At 36.8% G+C, this 16,882-nt stretch overlaps 1 protein-coding gene across 1 annotated transcript; it reads right to left on the bottom strand.

Moving 5' to 3' along the window:
* Positions 1-6,626: 6,626 nt before the first annotated feature.
* On the bottom strand, positions 6,627-15,234 carry LOC102808190 (uncharacterized). Its single transcript, XM_085494620.1, has 5 exons — positions 13,630-15,234; positions 13,246-13,296; positions 12,727-12,875; positions 12,320-12,427; positions 6,627-10,146 (listed from the first exon to the last, which is right to left on the bottom strand). Exons 1-4 carry the CDS (start codon positions 13,838-13,840, stop codon positions 12,347-12,349), a joined length of 492 nt encoding a protein of 163 aa, XP_085350746.1. The 5' UTR covers positions 13,841-15,234; the 3' UTR covers positions 6,627-10,146; positions 12,320-12,346.
* Between the last annotated feature and the right edge of the window lie 1,648 nt (positions 15,235-16,882).

Below are 16,882 nucleotides of genomic sequence, written 5' to 3'. Positions count from 1 at the left end.
ACCCCCGGAGGCTGCAATGTTTGTTTTTATTAATAGAAGACGCACAATCGTTCTATATTTGGAATTCGCATTTCCTAATATGGTAGGATGAAAACACCCCGTAAAATTACCGCAAAATTACGGCACGCTGTAATTTATGGCGCTACGATGAAGGATGCATGTTAACTGACCAGACACATTCAGTTTACCAAACTATTGAACAACTAGGAAAAGTGAAAAAAAATACTTCTTATCGCCAGCATAAATGCGTAATTATTTTTTTTACAGAGAAAGTAATTTTTCACTTTTGGTTGAGTAACACGTCGTAGAATGCAGATACGGGCATGCAAAATACACTTGTGAAAAGCTTGAAGTCTGGCGATTCTAAAAATATATACTTTCCTGGGTTTATTTGCAGTCATTTAGTCACAATTAGAAGATGAAAGCAAGTATGCAAATAATAGTCCCGCTACCTTAAATGCACAATCGTTCTATATTTGGAATTCGCATTTCCTAATATGGTAGGATGAAAACACCCCGTAAAATTACCGCAAAATTACGGCACGCTGTAATTGATGGCGCTACGATGAAGGATGTATGTTAATACATTTTATATCATTGACCGTTAACTCAGTACAGTAATAATAAACTGACGAGTAAACACGCAAACAGTAGTAATACTTTTTTTTTATTTCATTGACTCGCATATTTTACCACGGTTACTAAAAAAGTAACCTTGATTTCACCAATTTATTGGTGTGATCATGGATGAACTAAAGTTTTGCATATAAATGACGCCCTCTAGTGACAATGTGCTTTGGGTGTAACGTAAACTTGCATACGTGATATTGTCTTTTTTGATGTACGAATCGACGTCACAAAAATTAAAATATCTTTTACCGAATATCAGCAGACGGACATGTTTGTAGTTGGCGCCATAACAAAAGCAGGCGTTATTCTGCATCCTACTCACACTACTTCCGGCAAAGTGTTATATGGGTAATACCAGAGGTACATTACTTGGGGTTTGCAACTCGCATAGTACTGTATGGTGATATCATGTCAAGATCCCATTCAAGTCTCTTCTCGTAGATAGCGAGACTGAGGCTACGACCTTCTGACATGACGCATATCAATGTTCAAGGTTTGTAATGAAAAAAATAAACTTTTCTTGTTACTATCATAGTGAAAAATGTAATACATCGAAAATGTACAGAAAATATAGTTCTCGTAATCCGTCATATCGTGGGCAGCTATTTTGATCCACCTGGACATCCCAGTATCCTAGTTACCTCGGGCATGCGCATTCGCATTTTTTCTGAGTTGGAACGTTTATACGAGAGCGAGATTGTGACGGGATCTTGGTATCATGTCACCGTAGTTACAAACCCCAAGTAATGTACCTCTGGTAATACAAAGACGTCGATCAATGAATTGTATTGTGAGTTTTTACAATATTCTAGATGACAAACGACTGCACAACAAAACACAGTTGTCAATGGGCAATTTTCTGTTCACTGCGAGATCCCGCGTTACGCGTGAAATCGAACGTAAAAACAGGACAAACATAGCGTCATAGTGGCGACAAACATCGCGTGGGATTCGACAAACGCGAAAGTATTTTGGGGATATTTCTGATATTTCCATGCTTGATAATGTGTCGTACACATTTGATGATGGTCAATCTCAATGAAATAAGGGTATTCAAACGCAATATTCCCCTATAAAAGATAGTCCTTTTGATGTGAGCTACGAATTAACGAAATTCAAGTTCAAGATCAAATCGTTCGATTTTTGCGGCAGACGTTCGGCGCGCGTCTTTCATTCATCTCGCGAGATCTCGAAGTTGAACGGAAAATCTCCTACGTGTATTTGAATAACATTGCGTTCATACATGTACGTCATTTTAAACGCCACCAAAAAGCTTCGTTTCCAGATTGCGCAACATGGAATTATCATGAATAATTCAGTTCATTAGCAAAAATGCAAAAATAATCAAAACATGTTTTTTAAGGAACAAAATTATATAAAATAATACAAGTGGAACTCAATATTTTGAATCACGAACATCGATAGCGGCGATTTCTCCTTCCCAGTGTTCCTGCGGTTACTAACAGCGAAACTATTTTGTGCTGAAACGCGACAAGGTTTTGTAAGTTTTCAAAATACGTCACTTAGTCACGTGCCTTTGAGTCGGACTCCTGGTCCAGTGGAAAAATGGCGAGTACTAGTTACCTACGTCCCACTTGCCATTCGCAAAGGACCGGTTTTAATTATAAACCAACGCTAGCTCCACGTTCATTTTAAATATAGTGTATTGATTGCTAGCCACATCCAGGATGAAAGTACCGAAACCGGATTCGTTTATGCGTCGTCTGCTTAAAGGGGAACCGCTCAATCCCATGGATTGCACCAAAGAATCATGGGACACTATTGTTTATGTTGTTTACAATGTTAATCTATCTTTTGTTATCCATTGTTATTTTAATCCAGAAAGCAAATTTGTTGTAAAATTAATCTTAACTGGAAGGTGCCCCTTTAAGTGGTTTACAAAACTACTTAGAGCCTGAGGGCGGTACAAAAATGAGGCGCTCATGAGGTTTAATCAGATAATTTCTGGGACGATTCTTGAAGGTCAGCTGAAAGTCGCGACAAGTTCAAAACTCACATTCACGCTTGCCAGTGTGAGTCAACATAGGGTTATAAGAAAATCACACAAATCTCGCGCATGCGTGGCGCGGCGACCAAAACAATAGGATTATTATTTAATTGAACAATTTTATTTCTGCGTCTCTTAAAATTAAATGGCGGAGGTCGTCGCATCACGGGTGTGTGTTGATAACTAATGATTTTCCCACAATTCCATGCGATGTATACTACCGCCGCTGATTTCTTCAATACCTTCCAATCCCCAGAGAAATTAACTAGTTAAATCTTGCTAACGTCTCAGTTTGTACTCATTTGTCTGCTGATCCACTGGTTCATTATTCAAAGTCGCCATCTTTGTTCATGCGTGGCGCGACGACCACCGGCCTTTAAATTTCGTTTTGCAAAACAGGGAATTTTTCTGCAAAATATTCAAAGTCACCATCTTTGTCTATATTGTACGCCCTTGTACGTTGTGAACAAACGTCGCAAAGTGTTTTCAAAAGCTGCACCGGCCTTCACAACTGGTCGCTGATAGGATATCTATAACTAATGTTTACGTGTGACGTCAGTTAAATATTATTGCATAGAAAGTGGAGAAATAAAACAACGAGTCGGTTCTGAGTAAATAATTGACGTAATTCCGTTTCCGCCACCTGTCAGTTTGATTTATCGATTGCACAGACGGTGTTTAGGGGTGGATCGTCGTTATTGCCGGGTCGAACACGAGACGTTACAAAAATATCACCCTCGCCTGCACCTCGAAACGATTGTAAAATTATTATTCCAGTATTTAGAGCGGGAGGGTCGTCACCTGCGTACGCGCGGGAACTGAGTCCCAGGCGACGATAGCAACACGCGCTAACAGCGCAAAGACTCATGGGTTGTCGCGTGTTTGTAAACAATGACACGCTATGGCTATCTGACGCATGCGCAGGTGACGACTCCCTCGCTTTAGCGAAGTAAATTTGGGCTTACACTATTTATACGAACATTCATACAACTCTAGACACGATGTCACGTGGTTGTGACGAGTCTCATTACATTCGTATATTGTGAGACGTGTTTTTTGTTTTTGTTTTTTATTTCATATATTGTATTTTAGTTGTTATATTTTTTATTATTGTTTTATTATTATTACAGACACCATATTTTGTGTTATTTTAACAATCTTACGTCAGTAAATAATAAATATGTGCCCATGTCATGAAAATCTTAGAAAAAATATTTACCTCTATTTTATCAGTTAAATCAGACTTCGTTTAATGCAGTTAACTTACCTGTACTCCAATTTCCGAAATTGTTATTCTACGCTTCTAAACATCGAGAAAATCTACTTAACCAGTTGTTGCTTTTAGATTCAATGATTATTTAAGGGTAATTTTCAGCAAAAAAAATCAATAACTGTTCATTTCAGTGGGACACAGATCTAAAATGGGAAACGTGTGGGTGGGCATTTCACAGGCACTTTAAATGACTGCTTTTATATGTATTTTTCTATTTTTGATGTGTTGTACCATAGGCCTGAAGCCGTTGTACTGATATATATCAGTTCTTTTTATTTAGATAATGGCAATTTTTTGGTCAGAGCGCCCTCTAGTATTGTGGAGAATCATGTTCATTTGGAATGCTCTGATTGGATGGAAGTTCAAGCCTAGCAAGGTGTGATAGAATTGGCCAGATTCAAATAAGCATGAACCACTAATTTGACAGGGAAGTGATACTTATAATGCAGCAAGCTGTTCTAATTGCTGTTGTGGTAGAGTTTTTCTATTTTCCTGTCAAATGCATTTATTGGTCCACTGAAAAATGAAAATAATGTTCCCTGTAACTTCGACTCTTATTGATCAAGGCATTTTAAAAATCATGGGTGTTAACTCCCCTCAAGTTATGACCCGTTGTCCCCTACAGAATAATGGTTGCATCTAATATTAAAATAAAGATGGCGGAGTATAGCGTTGATTCATCTCGTTCTACTCTGGATTACTTGGGGTCAATAAAGATCCTAGAAAGTTAGTATTTATATGCCTGTGTGTGTTTTTTTTTGTGTTTTTTTTCACTGTCTTTGACTTTCCCAGTATGTTTGTTGCTGTTGACAACAATTCAGTCCTCTGCCAGGCTTCAGTCAATGTTTTTCTTCACTACCTACCCAACTCCTCGTCGGGCACTATGTAGCTGGTGTGATATATTTATCACAGACAGTAGGGCAATTGTCACATTTAGTGCTCCAAGAAAATATTCTCTGTCCATGTGTATTTATATAAATAGATGCAGTTTCTTTGGCTTGAATAACATTCACTGGCTTCGTACATACAGGTATACTGGTTTACCTGTTTCTAGTTGAAATATAGCCAATCTTATTAACCAAGACAGTTGGACATTTGCCACATGTCACAACACTCATTTCCAAGTGCCATAGCTTGAAACAAGTAGTCAAATCTGATATTGGCTGGAGCTTTAGTTTATATGGACATGGTAAATGGCAAACTAGATGGTCAGAAAGTAATAAAAATAATCACAGCTTTACTCCACCCACCCCACTATGAACTAAAAGGCTGTTTATAAGGCCATGTATGATGGTTTCATGTTACTTATGGAAAACAATTTTAATTATAAACTTCTATGCTCCTGTACCCAACCGTGGGGGTTCATCACACTAAACAACAGGTGTCACTATTACTAAGATAAATGTACTTTTTTTTCATTAAAATTACTGATATATATAAAATGCAGGTAAGGATGCAGTAATAGCGGCAATTTTACCTCAGTCTTTTATATCAATGGTTTCTATGGTAGAGATATTTTATGATATCTTATTTTTTATTGCGTCGTGACATGGGGTGAAAAATTATGGCGGTGTGCTTGTTTCTCGGGATATCGGAGGCTATCCTCGGGGCGGAGCTGCGTCACAAGACGTTCCGCGTTGCTAAGACGCGCACCTTTGTGTGTGTGTGTGTGTGTGCGCGTGCACATACTCGCATTACTATATGCTCAGAGGACTCGGTTTCTAGACCAGTCTCCGAGGACGTCACTTTCTAGTGGGTTTACAGGCTTGATATTTAATTACATAATTTAATATTATTGTAGGTATACATGGGTTAGTAGAGTTTAGCAATCAGACCATTTCTTCAAGGACCTGCCTTTGACTATCATACTGAGGACCACCTTTCTGAGGACGCGATTTTTTTTCAGAGGACGTGGAAAATCTCGGGGGTGTCACTCCCTCATGTGCAAAGTGTCACTTCACATGTCCTCGAACTGATATGAACAATAGCATAGCATTCACACATATAAGTGCAATTCACAAATGGCAGTAAGATTGTCAAATATTTGTTATAGAGAATTGAAACTCATACACTCAGTTACCAGCAAATGCTAGGTATGTCTTCTCTGTAACAAAAATCAGATCGAAAAAATGAAAAACAATTTGTGATGCCTTGCCCTGTCTATGCCCAGCACAAAAACATTCCATTTATGTATACAAAATATTCACAAATTTGCTTGAGCATTAAATCTCTGTGAATACCTTTAGTTTAATATTTGTAAATCTGATTTGAATTTAGACAGCAACACTTCCTAAATTTTTAATTGTTTTTTCTTTGTCATGTCACTTTTCATTTATCCATTATCATCCATTCCAATGGATGTTAAGTGATTGAATGTATAAATAAAAATAGGTGTGGATATTTTTGTATATACAACATCGTTCAATAACTTAGTGGTGCTGAAAATTGGGTAGGGAAGGTAGCTGCTCCCCTCTCGTTCTGCACAATTTTATTAGGGAAGCAAGCATTTCTTTTTAACTTTTTTTGTACAAAATGGCAATGTACATCTCCAGTAGGGGACAACACTGATAGTTGCATAAACTGCAACTGTAATTCTCAGAGCAATGAACTCGTATCAGTATTTATCTAGCATTGTTTCCAAATTTTGAATTCGATAAAATAGAATGGGGTTGGAATCTGGTTGATACAACTTTCACACAGAATATCATCACGCTATTTTCTACTAACCAACTTTATTTGCAATAGTTTGAAGGAATACATATTCCTTTCTTACATTATAATGAGAAATGAGCAGAGATCAAAGTGTACTTGTTAATAGTATAGGCAGGGAGTTTTCCATAGTTGTGTTTTTTCTCAGCCACATGTGGCATTATGTATAGAAAATTTGTAAATATTTTTAGTATATTTTTGTTTCTGTTGGAATGCAATATCAAACAAAATGTTTATTCTTATTTTCAAACTTCCAGCATGAAAAGGTGGTAATTTTCCATCCCAAATTTAGGTGAGATAGAGCATACGGTACTCCAACATTTAAACAAGACCATGTTGTGGATGACCACAGATAACTATGGTAGTGGAAGGAATAAACCTGTTTGGAACTCAAGTACACCTAAGATCAAATGCACAAAATGATCATTGTAAATGATCTAAATGCTTATGCCCATAAACTTAAAGGGTGGTGGTCGGCGCAGCGGGTGTTTGAATTACACGTAAACAATGTATTTCACACGCATTGTGTGCATTGGTACAAGTCCATTATCAACCAGGCCATGGTGCAACGACCACCTTGCTTTAGGATTTATTTGATGAAAAACAAAATATATGGAGGTAGAAATACATGAAAATATTAATTAATCATAACAAAGAACACAGGAACTCCATTAATGAAGCCATGAATTCAGCCACTTATTTCAGATTGAGCTCAATTCAATAACATTTACATTTCTAGAATCCAATTATGTTTTTATAATTCATCCTAAGTAACAAATGATGTACACAGAATATCTCAAACTTGCTATTGGCTTTTGGAGCAAAGCATGATTTTGATTGACATGATTACCATAAGACCAATCAGTGTAACATGTTTTTTTAGAATGTAGGACAAGTGCACATGTAGTATTACTGAGTAGCAGAGATAGGTTTGTTTCACCTGATCACACATTCAGTTCAGTATAAAGACATAATTTTTTTGTGACCACTGTAGTTAAAACGACAATAGATGCAACTATCGATATTTTCATTTTAATAAAACATTTCCTGCAGACACTGAAAGCATAGCATAAACGGACATTGTACATTAAATCATTGTCAGTGAAATAAGGGGGGGGGCACGGTTGCGTCATGGTCTCCATCTATTGAATTCCAGTTTTGATGAAAAATTACAGTACATGATAACTTACTGAGGGCCCTGGGTCAAATACGTTCCCAGCTTGAAAGGCTGACCAATCTCCACGCAATTATGTCTAAAACAGTATTTTGGTAATCTTTATGTAGGTATATTTAAACAAAAATTTTCAAAATCTATTGTCGCTTTAAGAACCTGTCACTGTTTCTATAGTACCAGTTATCAGAAATTAATGAAGGTATGACCCAACTGCAAAGGTTACAACAACCTGCATAGATTTGACCACAATATCTGACAGTGTGAGATTCATTGCAATAACAATGAAGTGGCCTTAAGGTATAGATGCATGTTCGTGGGCACTTTGAGTGAATTATTTTTTTTTTGCTTTTTCTTACCCAGACAGTCTTGGCTAGATAATGTTAAAATTTTGGAGCATTGTCAATGCTGAAACACTCAAAAAAACGATTTTAAAATAGAGGGAACCGAGGCACACGTATGTGATTAAAAGTCCCGAAGTTTGTTTACGTTGCTTACAGTTGTAAATGATAAGTAAACAGTTTCACCCTTATCTCGCAACATGTCAACAACTTCTAGCCTGGCATATTGTTATATTACTAAATATTTTTGTTTTCACACATTTTTTTTCTCCCAAGGTATTTTAAAACTGAAGTATACAAAGTAAACATTTTTCGTTTTGCTGTAGAGATCACCCTGCTGATAGCATTGCAATGCAATGGATAAACACCATTGCTGAGCTGTATCGATAACTTGTCAATGGCATGCTCGTAAAATGCTTGGTTAATTAAAAATAAAAAAATACCCTGGAAATTACAGAAAAATTGCCAACAAGATTCTGTTTTTAAGCACCACGGAAAAATGAAGCACTCTGTGATGCCATCTTGGTTACCTCAATCGGAAACCCCTTGTCAGCTAGCATGCACCTGTAGCGATGTTGAAAAGTACATTGTATGTATGCTCTGCAACCTCTGGTACTAAGGCACTCTATAAATCGGGTACTTCCAGAGGTCAGGGTTCGTTTAATTTTTATCGACCCATCTCATCTTTAGTTGAATGAAACCTGTCTCGATTTACAATATTTTCCCTCCCATTTAGATTTTTTCTCACAGGCAGTTGACTGATTGAGTAGTAAAAACTGCAAATAGCCGTTGTGTAGCAAAATATTACGGCCCATTTCAAACTGGTCGTCTAACTTCGCATGGTCCATTTCACTGGAGATCACGAAAAACTGAGTCATACAATGTATTTTTTTAAGGTTTGAGGGAAAGTAAATTTAGACTCAATCCGCAATGTTTATATAACTGTATGAATATCTCATCAGCTTTACGTGATCCATTGTGCCCCTCACTCAGTGGAAATGATAACACGACACCGTGACAGTTTTCGCGCAAGGTGTTGACTCTGCAGACAATTTTACGTCCGTTTCCCTTGAATTGTAAATATTTTTATTTTATTTTTTATCTGACAATTGAACATCAGCAAGCATCGATGTATGATGGATTTTGGCATGTCGTTGTGATGCAATAGCCATTTTTGTAGACGATTAACGTCGTCACTTTCATAAAACAGGCATTATCTCTGTTCGTGTTTTCTGGTTAGTCACAGAGATTGGAAATTAATTAGCTCCCACAGTTTATGTTAGTTTGTCTTGAAATTCTCACACTATTTTGACAACAACCTATTATTGTTTTGAAAAAAGTTAAATACAGTGCATAATATGGAGATCCCGTCATTACTTTTTTCACCATGTTTCTTTTTGATTATTTATGTACAGCCTTGCTAAATCTTGCTAAACATTCAAAAAAGAAAATGTTTGTACCTGTTTTCTATAATTTAAAATCGTCTTTTGAGTATGTTCCACTATTCACAATACTGCGAAATTTTAACAATCTATAGCCAAGACTTTGGATAAAAAAAGCAAAAAAAAAAAAAAATTCACTCCCAAGTGCCCAAGAACCTGTATCTATACCTTAAATCATAATCCTGCTGGAACGATTCCCTTTCTATAAAAAGAGTTTAATACTACCATAGCCGAGCACCTGATGAGGTGAGATGTAGAATCAGGTGTGGTAGCAAATATGAACTGGCGGCTCTTTAGCAGTTCTTTTACAGTTTGATGTATACCACATTATTATATAACATCTGGCAGCAATAATAACAGAATTCATTTATCCTTCCGCCTCTTATGTACCGTAATCAAATTACGAACACAATCTTTTACATTTTTCCAGGACCTATGGCACAAAACTGGATTCTGTTGTAAACAACTACTGCAAGCAGCCTTTCCAGACATGTGTAGAAGTCTAATATCTTGCGAAAAATAATTTTTAACAGCCATCTGTTCTTCAACACTCCATATCTTATATTCTGCACCTAACACAAAAAGAAAATATCAAGTAAATCTACTGTTACAAAGTAACAAGGTAAATAGACAGCCGCAAATCAAAATCTGTTGCTGCAAAATTGTTTAGATTTTCAAAAAGAAGTTGTTTGAAATAATAGTTGAAAAATTGCCATCACTCAAAATCAAAACAAGGTGTATAAGTAATATCCTATGAGTAATTTCAAATTAAATGACATTTTCATATGTTGATTTTTTATGGTTTTGTAAATGACCACCAGTCAGTCAAACATAACAAAAACAAATCAACATGGATATGTAATAAATGATGTAATGCAATTTTAAAGTAAACCTTATATTTAATTATATTATAGCATTATCAATATCAGTGGATTTTATGATGTCAATGCAGCAGATTATTTGCAATAATGTATCCCATTATTGATCCCTGTACCATGGATTTGATTACAATGTAGTTTTCGAAAACGAATAAAGGAGAAACTATTTAAGAAGAGAAATTGCAAGCATCCTCGTTAGCTCTCTACGTTAAAGCACGCTCGGCTGAAGCATTTCATCTAGTAGGCATGCTTCTAGATTCTACGACTGATGCCGCTGTCATGTCCCTAATCGTGTCAATGAACTAAGGTTAACCCGGGGTGATTCAACCAAGCAGATGCTGCTATGTTTACAGAGTGTGAGTACAGAAAAATGAATAGTAGTACTACACTTATTTGTGAAACAAGATTGTTGTCAGGTGTCTTTTTTTTAGTCCCCGTTCGAACGAAGTCCGAAAACGGGGACTATCATTTTGGGTTAGTTCCATCCGTCCGTCCGTCCGTCCGTCCATTCCTATGTATGTACGTACGGAGCTATATCTCAAACACCAATTGACTGATTTCATTCAAACTTTACATGAAGACATAATATCTTACATATACGCGTCAAGTTACTTTATTATCGGAGCAAAAATGGGCGACTTGTGGCCATTTTGGATGTAAAATTTGCTATTTCTGATACCTAAACGTGTCTGCAGCAGTTTCTCAGAGATGACTGGGCCGATTTGGATCAAAGTTGGTATGATGATCATACATATTGGTTTGTAGTTGCACGTCATTTTTTTATCGTGATTCGAACAAATATGGCGGCCATCTTGTTTTTCATGGTACCCATGCCTACTTTCCTATGAATGCAATGAATATTTCTGTTTAAATTTTGTACAAAAACAGTATACCAATAGATACATCAACACGAACATTATTTTTGTAATTTGATTCAATATGATTGTCCAAGTCTCATGTAAAAGCAATAAATCATATTTTTTTTACAAATCCATCTCCTATTAATGGTTTCAATCTAATCTCAATGACTTCATCAGCATCAAATTGATATGTCAAATCACAAAATTTTGGACGGGGACTGTGTCGTTAACAATGACTTGTTATTTATACAGCAAGATTAAAATCACTGTTTGTAGGATGGCTAACACCCACTAGCTTTCCAGCCATGTTCACTCACTCGCTACGCATTCGTTTGGCTTGAAGTATTCATCAAATCATGGGCCTCTCGTAGCATTTGAAAATAGCTATTACAGGACTGTCGCCAATAAAATCCACCTCAATGGTTTGAAAACACTTGCTGGATTGGGTAACAATACGACAACGTACATGTACCCATGGTACACACTCCTACGCACAGTCAATTCCGTCAGTCCATAGGCGGCGGTCTAGCATAGCATAGTGCAAGGTCGTGACGGACACCAAAAGTACTAGTCACTGTGTGCCGTTCACTCGGGCGACCACTACAATGCTACTCCACACCACACTGTGAATTATTTAATTACAAGAATATTTGATGGATAAAAACTAGTTTCTTTCTTAGTTTGCCATATGAGATTGTGAATACAATTTTCAGAAAGACATTTTAAATTATTCAGATTTACAGGCCAGTGACTGCGAAACAGTTCTGTTCACTGTGGATTTTTCTCGAAATTTTCCATTTTTTAGTGGCAGCAAATCCACTGATATTGAAAATGCTTCAAAAAATAACAATAATAAATTCTTTGTCAACTCATAATGGAGTGAGCTTTCGTCCATTATAGGTTGGCGGGTCGTTCATTATTGTTTAAATAGACATCATAAAGTCATAGTCTATGAGGTGCAATACACATTGAAATTTTGGCAGCTACATACTGAAACAGTTCCATACCTTGAGGCATCTGTCTGCTTTTTTTCTTTACAATAGATGAAGTCTGAGTGAAAAAAGCATCACTTTTGCCAGATGCCCTTCTTTTAGGATAAGCAAGCTCATGCTGAACTAAAAGGAAGAATCAAGTAAAATGTAAATGAAAAAGAAAGAAGAAAAATGAATCCTGCAATTCATAAAAAACTATATAGTATAATGTCCCCTATTGTATTAACAATTTAAACAAGATTTAATTTAGCTTTTATAATATTATCATTTCTATTTTTTAATTATATTATCTAGCACATGATAACTGTACAGCATGCTATAGTGTACACAAATTATTTCTTATCTAATTACAATGATGTACATGTGACACAGACTCAGTGAAGTAATTAATATAACTTTAAATTAATATAACTTTAAGTTACCTCTCTTTTTTGAGTGGCAGGATAGACAGCAGAATTGACAATATCATCAGAAAGTTCATTCCCATTCTTGAGATTCCTAAAACTGGATTCTAGTATCAAATACGGTTCTATCTTACATACAGCTGAATCTGCTGTTTTCTCAGTAGGTGCTGAAAAAATACCAGGTATAATGAAAGTAATAAAGATTCGGAAATGTACTGATCTGTGACAGTGTGTGCAAACACAGACGCTGTTCATGAAGAATAACGTAATGTAATAGTTTCATGGTTGGATTTTATTTCCCCTTTATAAAAAACAAGCCATGCATGGCACAGTCCCAGTTAGTTATCAAACTTAAGATGTATAGTTTTGTTTATAGTAATATAGTTGGAACATAAACATGTCAGAGATATGGATCCAGAAGCTGATGCTTAATTATGATTTTTTTAACACTGAAATGATTGACATTCAGCCACCTTGTTTCTAATCGTCAATCCATCCATAAATTCTTGATTTTCCAGTATTATAACTCTCACATACCTTCAGGAGTCTTGATATCAATCAGCACTGATTCTTCATCATCTGAAACCTCTGAAATAAACACACATATTGATGAAGCATACAATAGTAATGAGAAATTAATTTTTTTTTTGATGTAAGAACATCCATTTTTGTTTAGGCATAAATGTGATTTACGATAAAGTTAACAATTTTAGAATAACATTTAAAAATTTCAAAACTGCAGTTGAAAACCATTTTGCCAACCACAGGAACTGTGGCTTTGGCATAAATACAATTTCGAAATGACTTCATCCAATCAGAAATTACTTTCACGAATATAGGGCGGTAAAAAAGAACATACCATCACCACATTCATTGAAAATATTCTGGCATACATGTACGTTAAAGTAAATCCATACTTACCATTCAAGTCAATCTCTATGTCATCAAGTGATTTGTTCTTGTACTTTTCCACAGATCCTCTTTCACAAGCAAGTATAATTCTGCTGACTTTAGCGATCTGCAGGGTGTCTTGTGGGAGCCTATAAAACTTCCTATGAACTCTGATGTAATGACCCAAAAAACCAGCCAAAATTTCCTGTCCATTGTCTTTCAAGTTGAAAAGTTGAGACATAGTTGCAATTTGCTTTCTTAAGATTGGTTGAGTTGAAACATTCAGGGCAAGTCAAACCACATTTCTGTGCATATTTGTTCAAGCACATGGTAGCACGTATTGGATTCTCAAGCATAGTGAAGAACCAGATGTAGCTCATGTGTTGAGTTTTAAATCCAGAAATGCTGAAAGAAAATTGCTGTGGCAAAAGCTAACAAAGGAAATCATGCAAATAATGTTGAAGTACTCAAGGCAGGAAAGGGTTTTCTAATTCCCTTTAAAAGACCATCATATCAGATAGGTGCAACTAAATATGTTCCCTGTCCAGCCTGTTTGGGATATTTCATCCGAACTGAATTATGGAAATATCACAAATCATGTACAGTCTGGATGTTTCAAAAAGCACCACAGCAGGCATTTCATAATCGTATACAGCAAGTTGCCGGAATGTTGTCACCTCATAGTAAAAATGCTGGTATGGCTGAAATTTTTTTATCCCAAATGATTCAGGATGATGTGTCAATTACAGCAGGAAATGATGATCTGATTGTAGAATATGGCTACAGAGAATACATCAAAGTTGGTACTGCCTCTACCTGACATCAGTATGTCAAACAAAAGATGAGGGAACTAGCAAGACTACTTTTAGAGTTGAGGAAGCAGAGTAAAGAAGACTCTTGTTTAAGGGATTTTATTCATCCTACAAAATTTGATGCTGTAATCGAAGCTGCACAAATGAAGCTGGAAAACTATCTCTAGCGTTGATGTTGGGACATGCCTTGAAAAAGCGTGCTGCAATCTGTATAACTGATGCCATAAAGAGTGAAAATTCTAATATGGAAATAGCATATACAAGGTTCCTCAAGTTGTGTGAGATGCAGTGGGCTCAAAAAATTAGTTCTCATGCACTAAGCTCAAAGCTAGAACAAAAGAGAAACAAACGAAACGATCTACCATTAGTGGAAGATGTTGTAAGGATGAACAAATATCTGAAAAAAGCAGCACAATTATGAAAATCTTAAAGAAAACACCTGTAAAACGTCATGGAAGAAGCTAAGTGAAGTCACCCTCATACAGTTAATTATCTTCAATCGTCAAAGAAGTGGCGAGATGGAACGTATAACAATTACAGATTTCAGGGAATCTCGTGGAGCAAACATGGAAGAAGCATGTCATTTGTCGGATTGGGAGAAAGCCCTATGTCAGTTGTTTGAACGAGTTGAAATAAGAGGAAAAAGAGGTAGAAATGTTCCGGTCATTCTGACACACCATGTGAAAAATCAAGTCACATTGCTTATGGATAAGAGAGAGTCGGTTGGTGTTCTGAAAACCAATCTGTATGTGTTTGCCTGTCTCCAGGATTTAGAGAATCCAATACGTGCTACCATGTGCTTGAACAAATATGCACAGAAATGTGGGCGTGACATATTACCAGACGACACATCACCGGATGGAATCAGTCGCCAGTTAGCCAAGTCTCAAGTACCACGGTGTGACATATTACCAGACTGCACATCACAAAGAAAGCTATTTAATGAAATGTCTAGAAATAAAAGTTATGGTGAGGATTATGATGATCATGGAGCCTCTACATCTGAATCGTCGGATTGTGAGTCAGAGGTGTTTAACATTACACCCCAATTTCAGTCATTAAGCATTGGAAAAGATGTTGAAGAAAACAAATGTTCAAGTAATGTATGTGCTGTTTTGAAACCTGATACTTCATCATCCTCTCAAAAATAAGGCAACTGTATCTGAAACTTCATCTGTGTTGGTTCTTACAGCAAATAACACAAAGAAAAAAGGAAATGGGACAAATACCAGTATTGTGTGTACTGTATGAAGCCAGTTGCAAAGTTACCTAGGCATTTTGAAAGCAAGCATAGTGAAGAACCAGATGTAGCTCATGTGTTGAGTTTCAAATACAGAAGCGCTAAAAGAAAATTGCTGTGGCAAAAGCTAACAAACAAAGGAAATCATGCACATAATGTGGAAGTACTCAAGGCTAGAAAGGGTTTTTTAATTCCCTTTAAAAGACCATCATATCATATAGCTGCAACTGAATATGTTCCCTGTCCAGCCTGTTTAGGATATTTCATCCGAACTGAATTATGGAAACATCACAAATCATGTACAGCCATATTCTGAGTCAGTATTGTTCGTAAAAAACATTTGTTAATGGAGCAGCGTTCAAGTGACGATCAGTAACAATCTCAGCTAACGGGCTACTAATTTCATCGGATAATGTGTGGTCTGACGATATGTCACACTGTGGTACTTGACACTGGATTGACTGAGTGGTGATTCCATCAGGTGTTGTGTGGTTGGTATTACATCACATCCTGGTACTTGAGACTTGGCTAACTGACAACTGATTCCATCCGGTGAAATGCAGTCTGGTAATATGTCAGAACCAGGTACCTGAGACTTGGCTAACTGACAACTGATTCCATCCGGTGATGTGCGGTCTGGTATTGTGTCAGACCCAAATACCCGAGACTTGGCTACCTGACAACTGATTCCATCCGGTGATGTGTCGTCTGGTAATATGTCACACCCTGGTACTAGAGGCTTGCTTAACTGACAACTGATTCCATCCGGTGATGTGCGATCTGGTAATATGTCACACCCTAGTACTTGAGACTTGGCTAACTGACAACTGATTCCATCCGGTGATGTGTGGTCTGATAATATCTCACACCCTGGTACATGAGACTTGGCTAACTGACAACTGATTCCATCTGGTGATGTGTGGTCTGGTAATATGTCACACCCTGATACTTGAGAATTGGCTAACTGACAACTGATTCCGTCCTGTGACGTGCAGTCTGGTAATATGTCACACCTTGGTACTTGAGGCTTGGTTAACTGACAACTGATTCCATCAGGTGATGTGTGGTCTGGTAATATGTCACACCCTGGTACTTGAGACTTGGCTAACTGACAACTGATTCCGTCCTGTGATGTGCAGTCTGGTAATATGTCACACCTTGGTATTTGAGGCTTGGCTACCTGACAACTGATTTCATCCGTTAATGTGCGGTCTGGTAATATGTCACACCC

Source organism: Saccoglossus kowalevskii, chromosome 20 (assembly GCF_978046115.1).
Source record: "Saccoglossus kowalevskii chromosome 20, keSacKowa6.1, whole genome shotgun sequence".
NCBI classification, from domain to species: Eukaryota; Metazoa; Hemichordata; class Enteropneusta; family Harrimaniidae; genus Saccoglossus; species Saccoglossus kowalevskii.
Note: the sequence above shows the minus strand (reverse complement) of the source record. Positions and strands in the feature narration are given on the sequence as shown.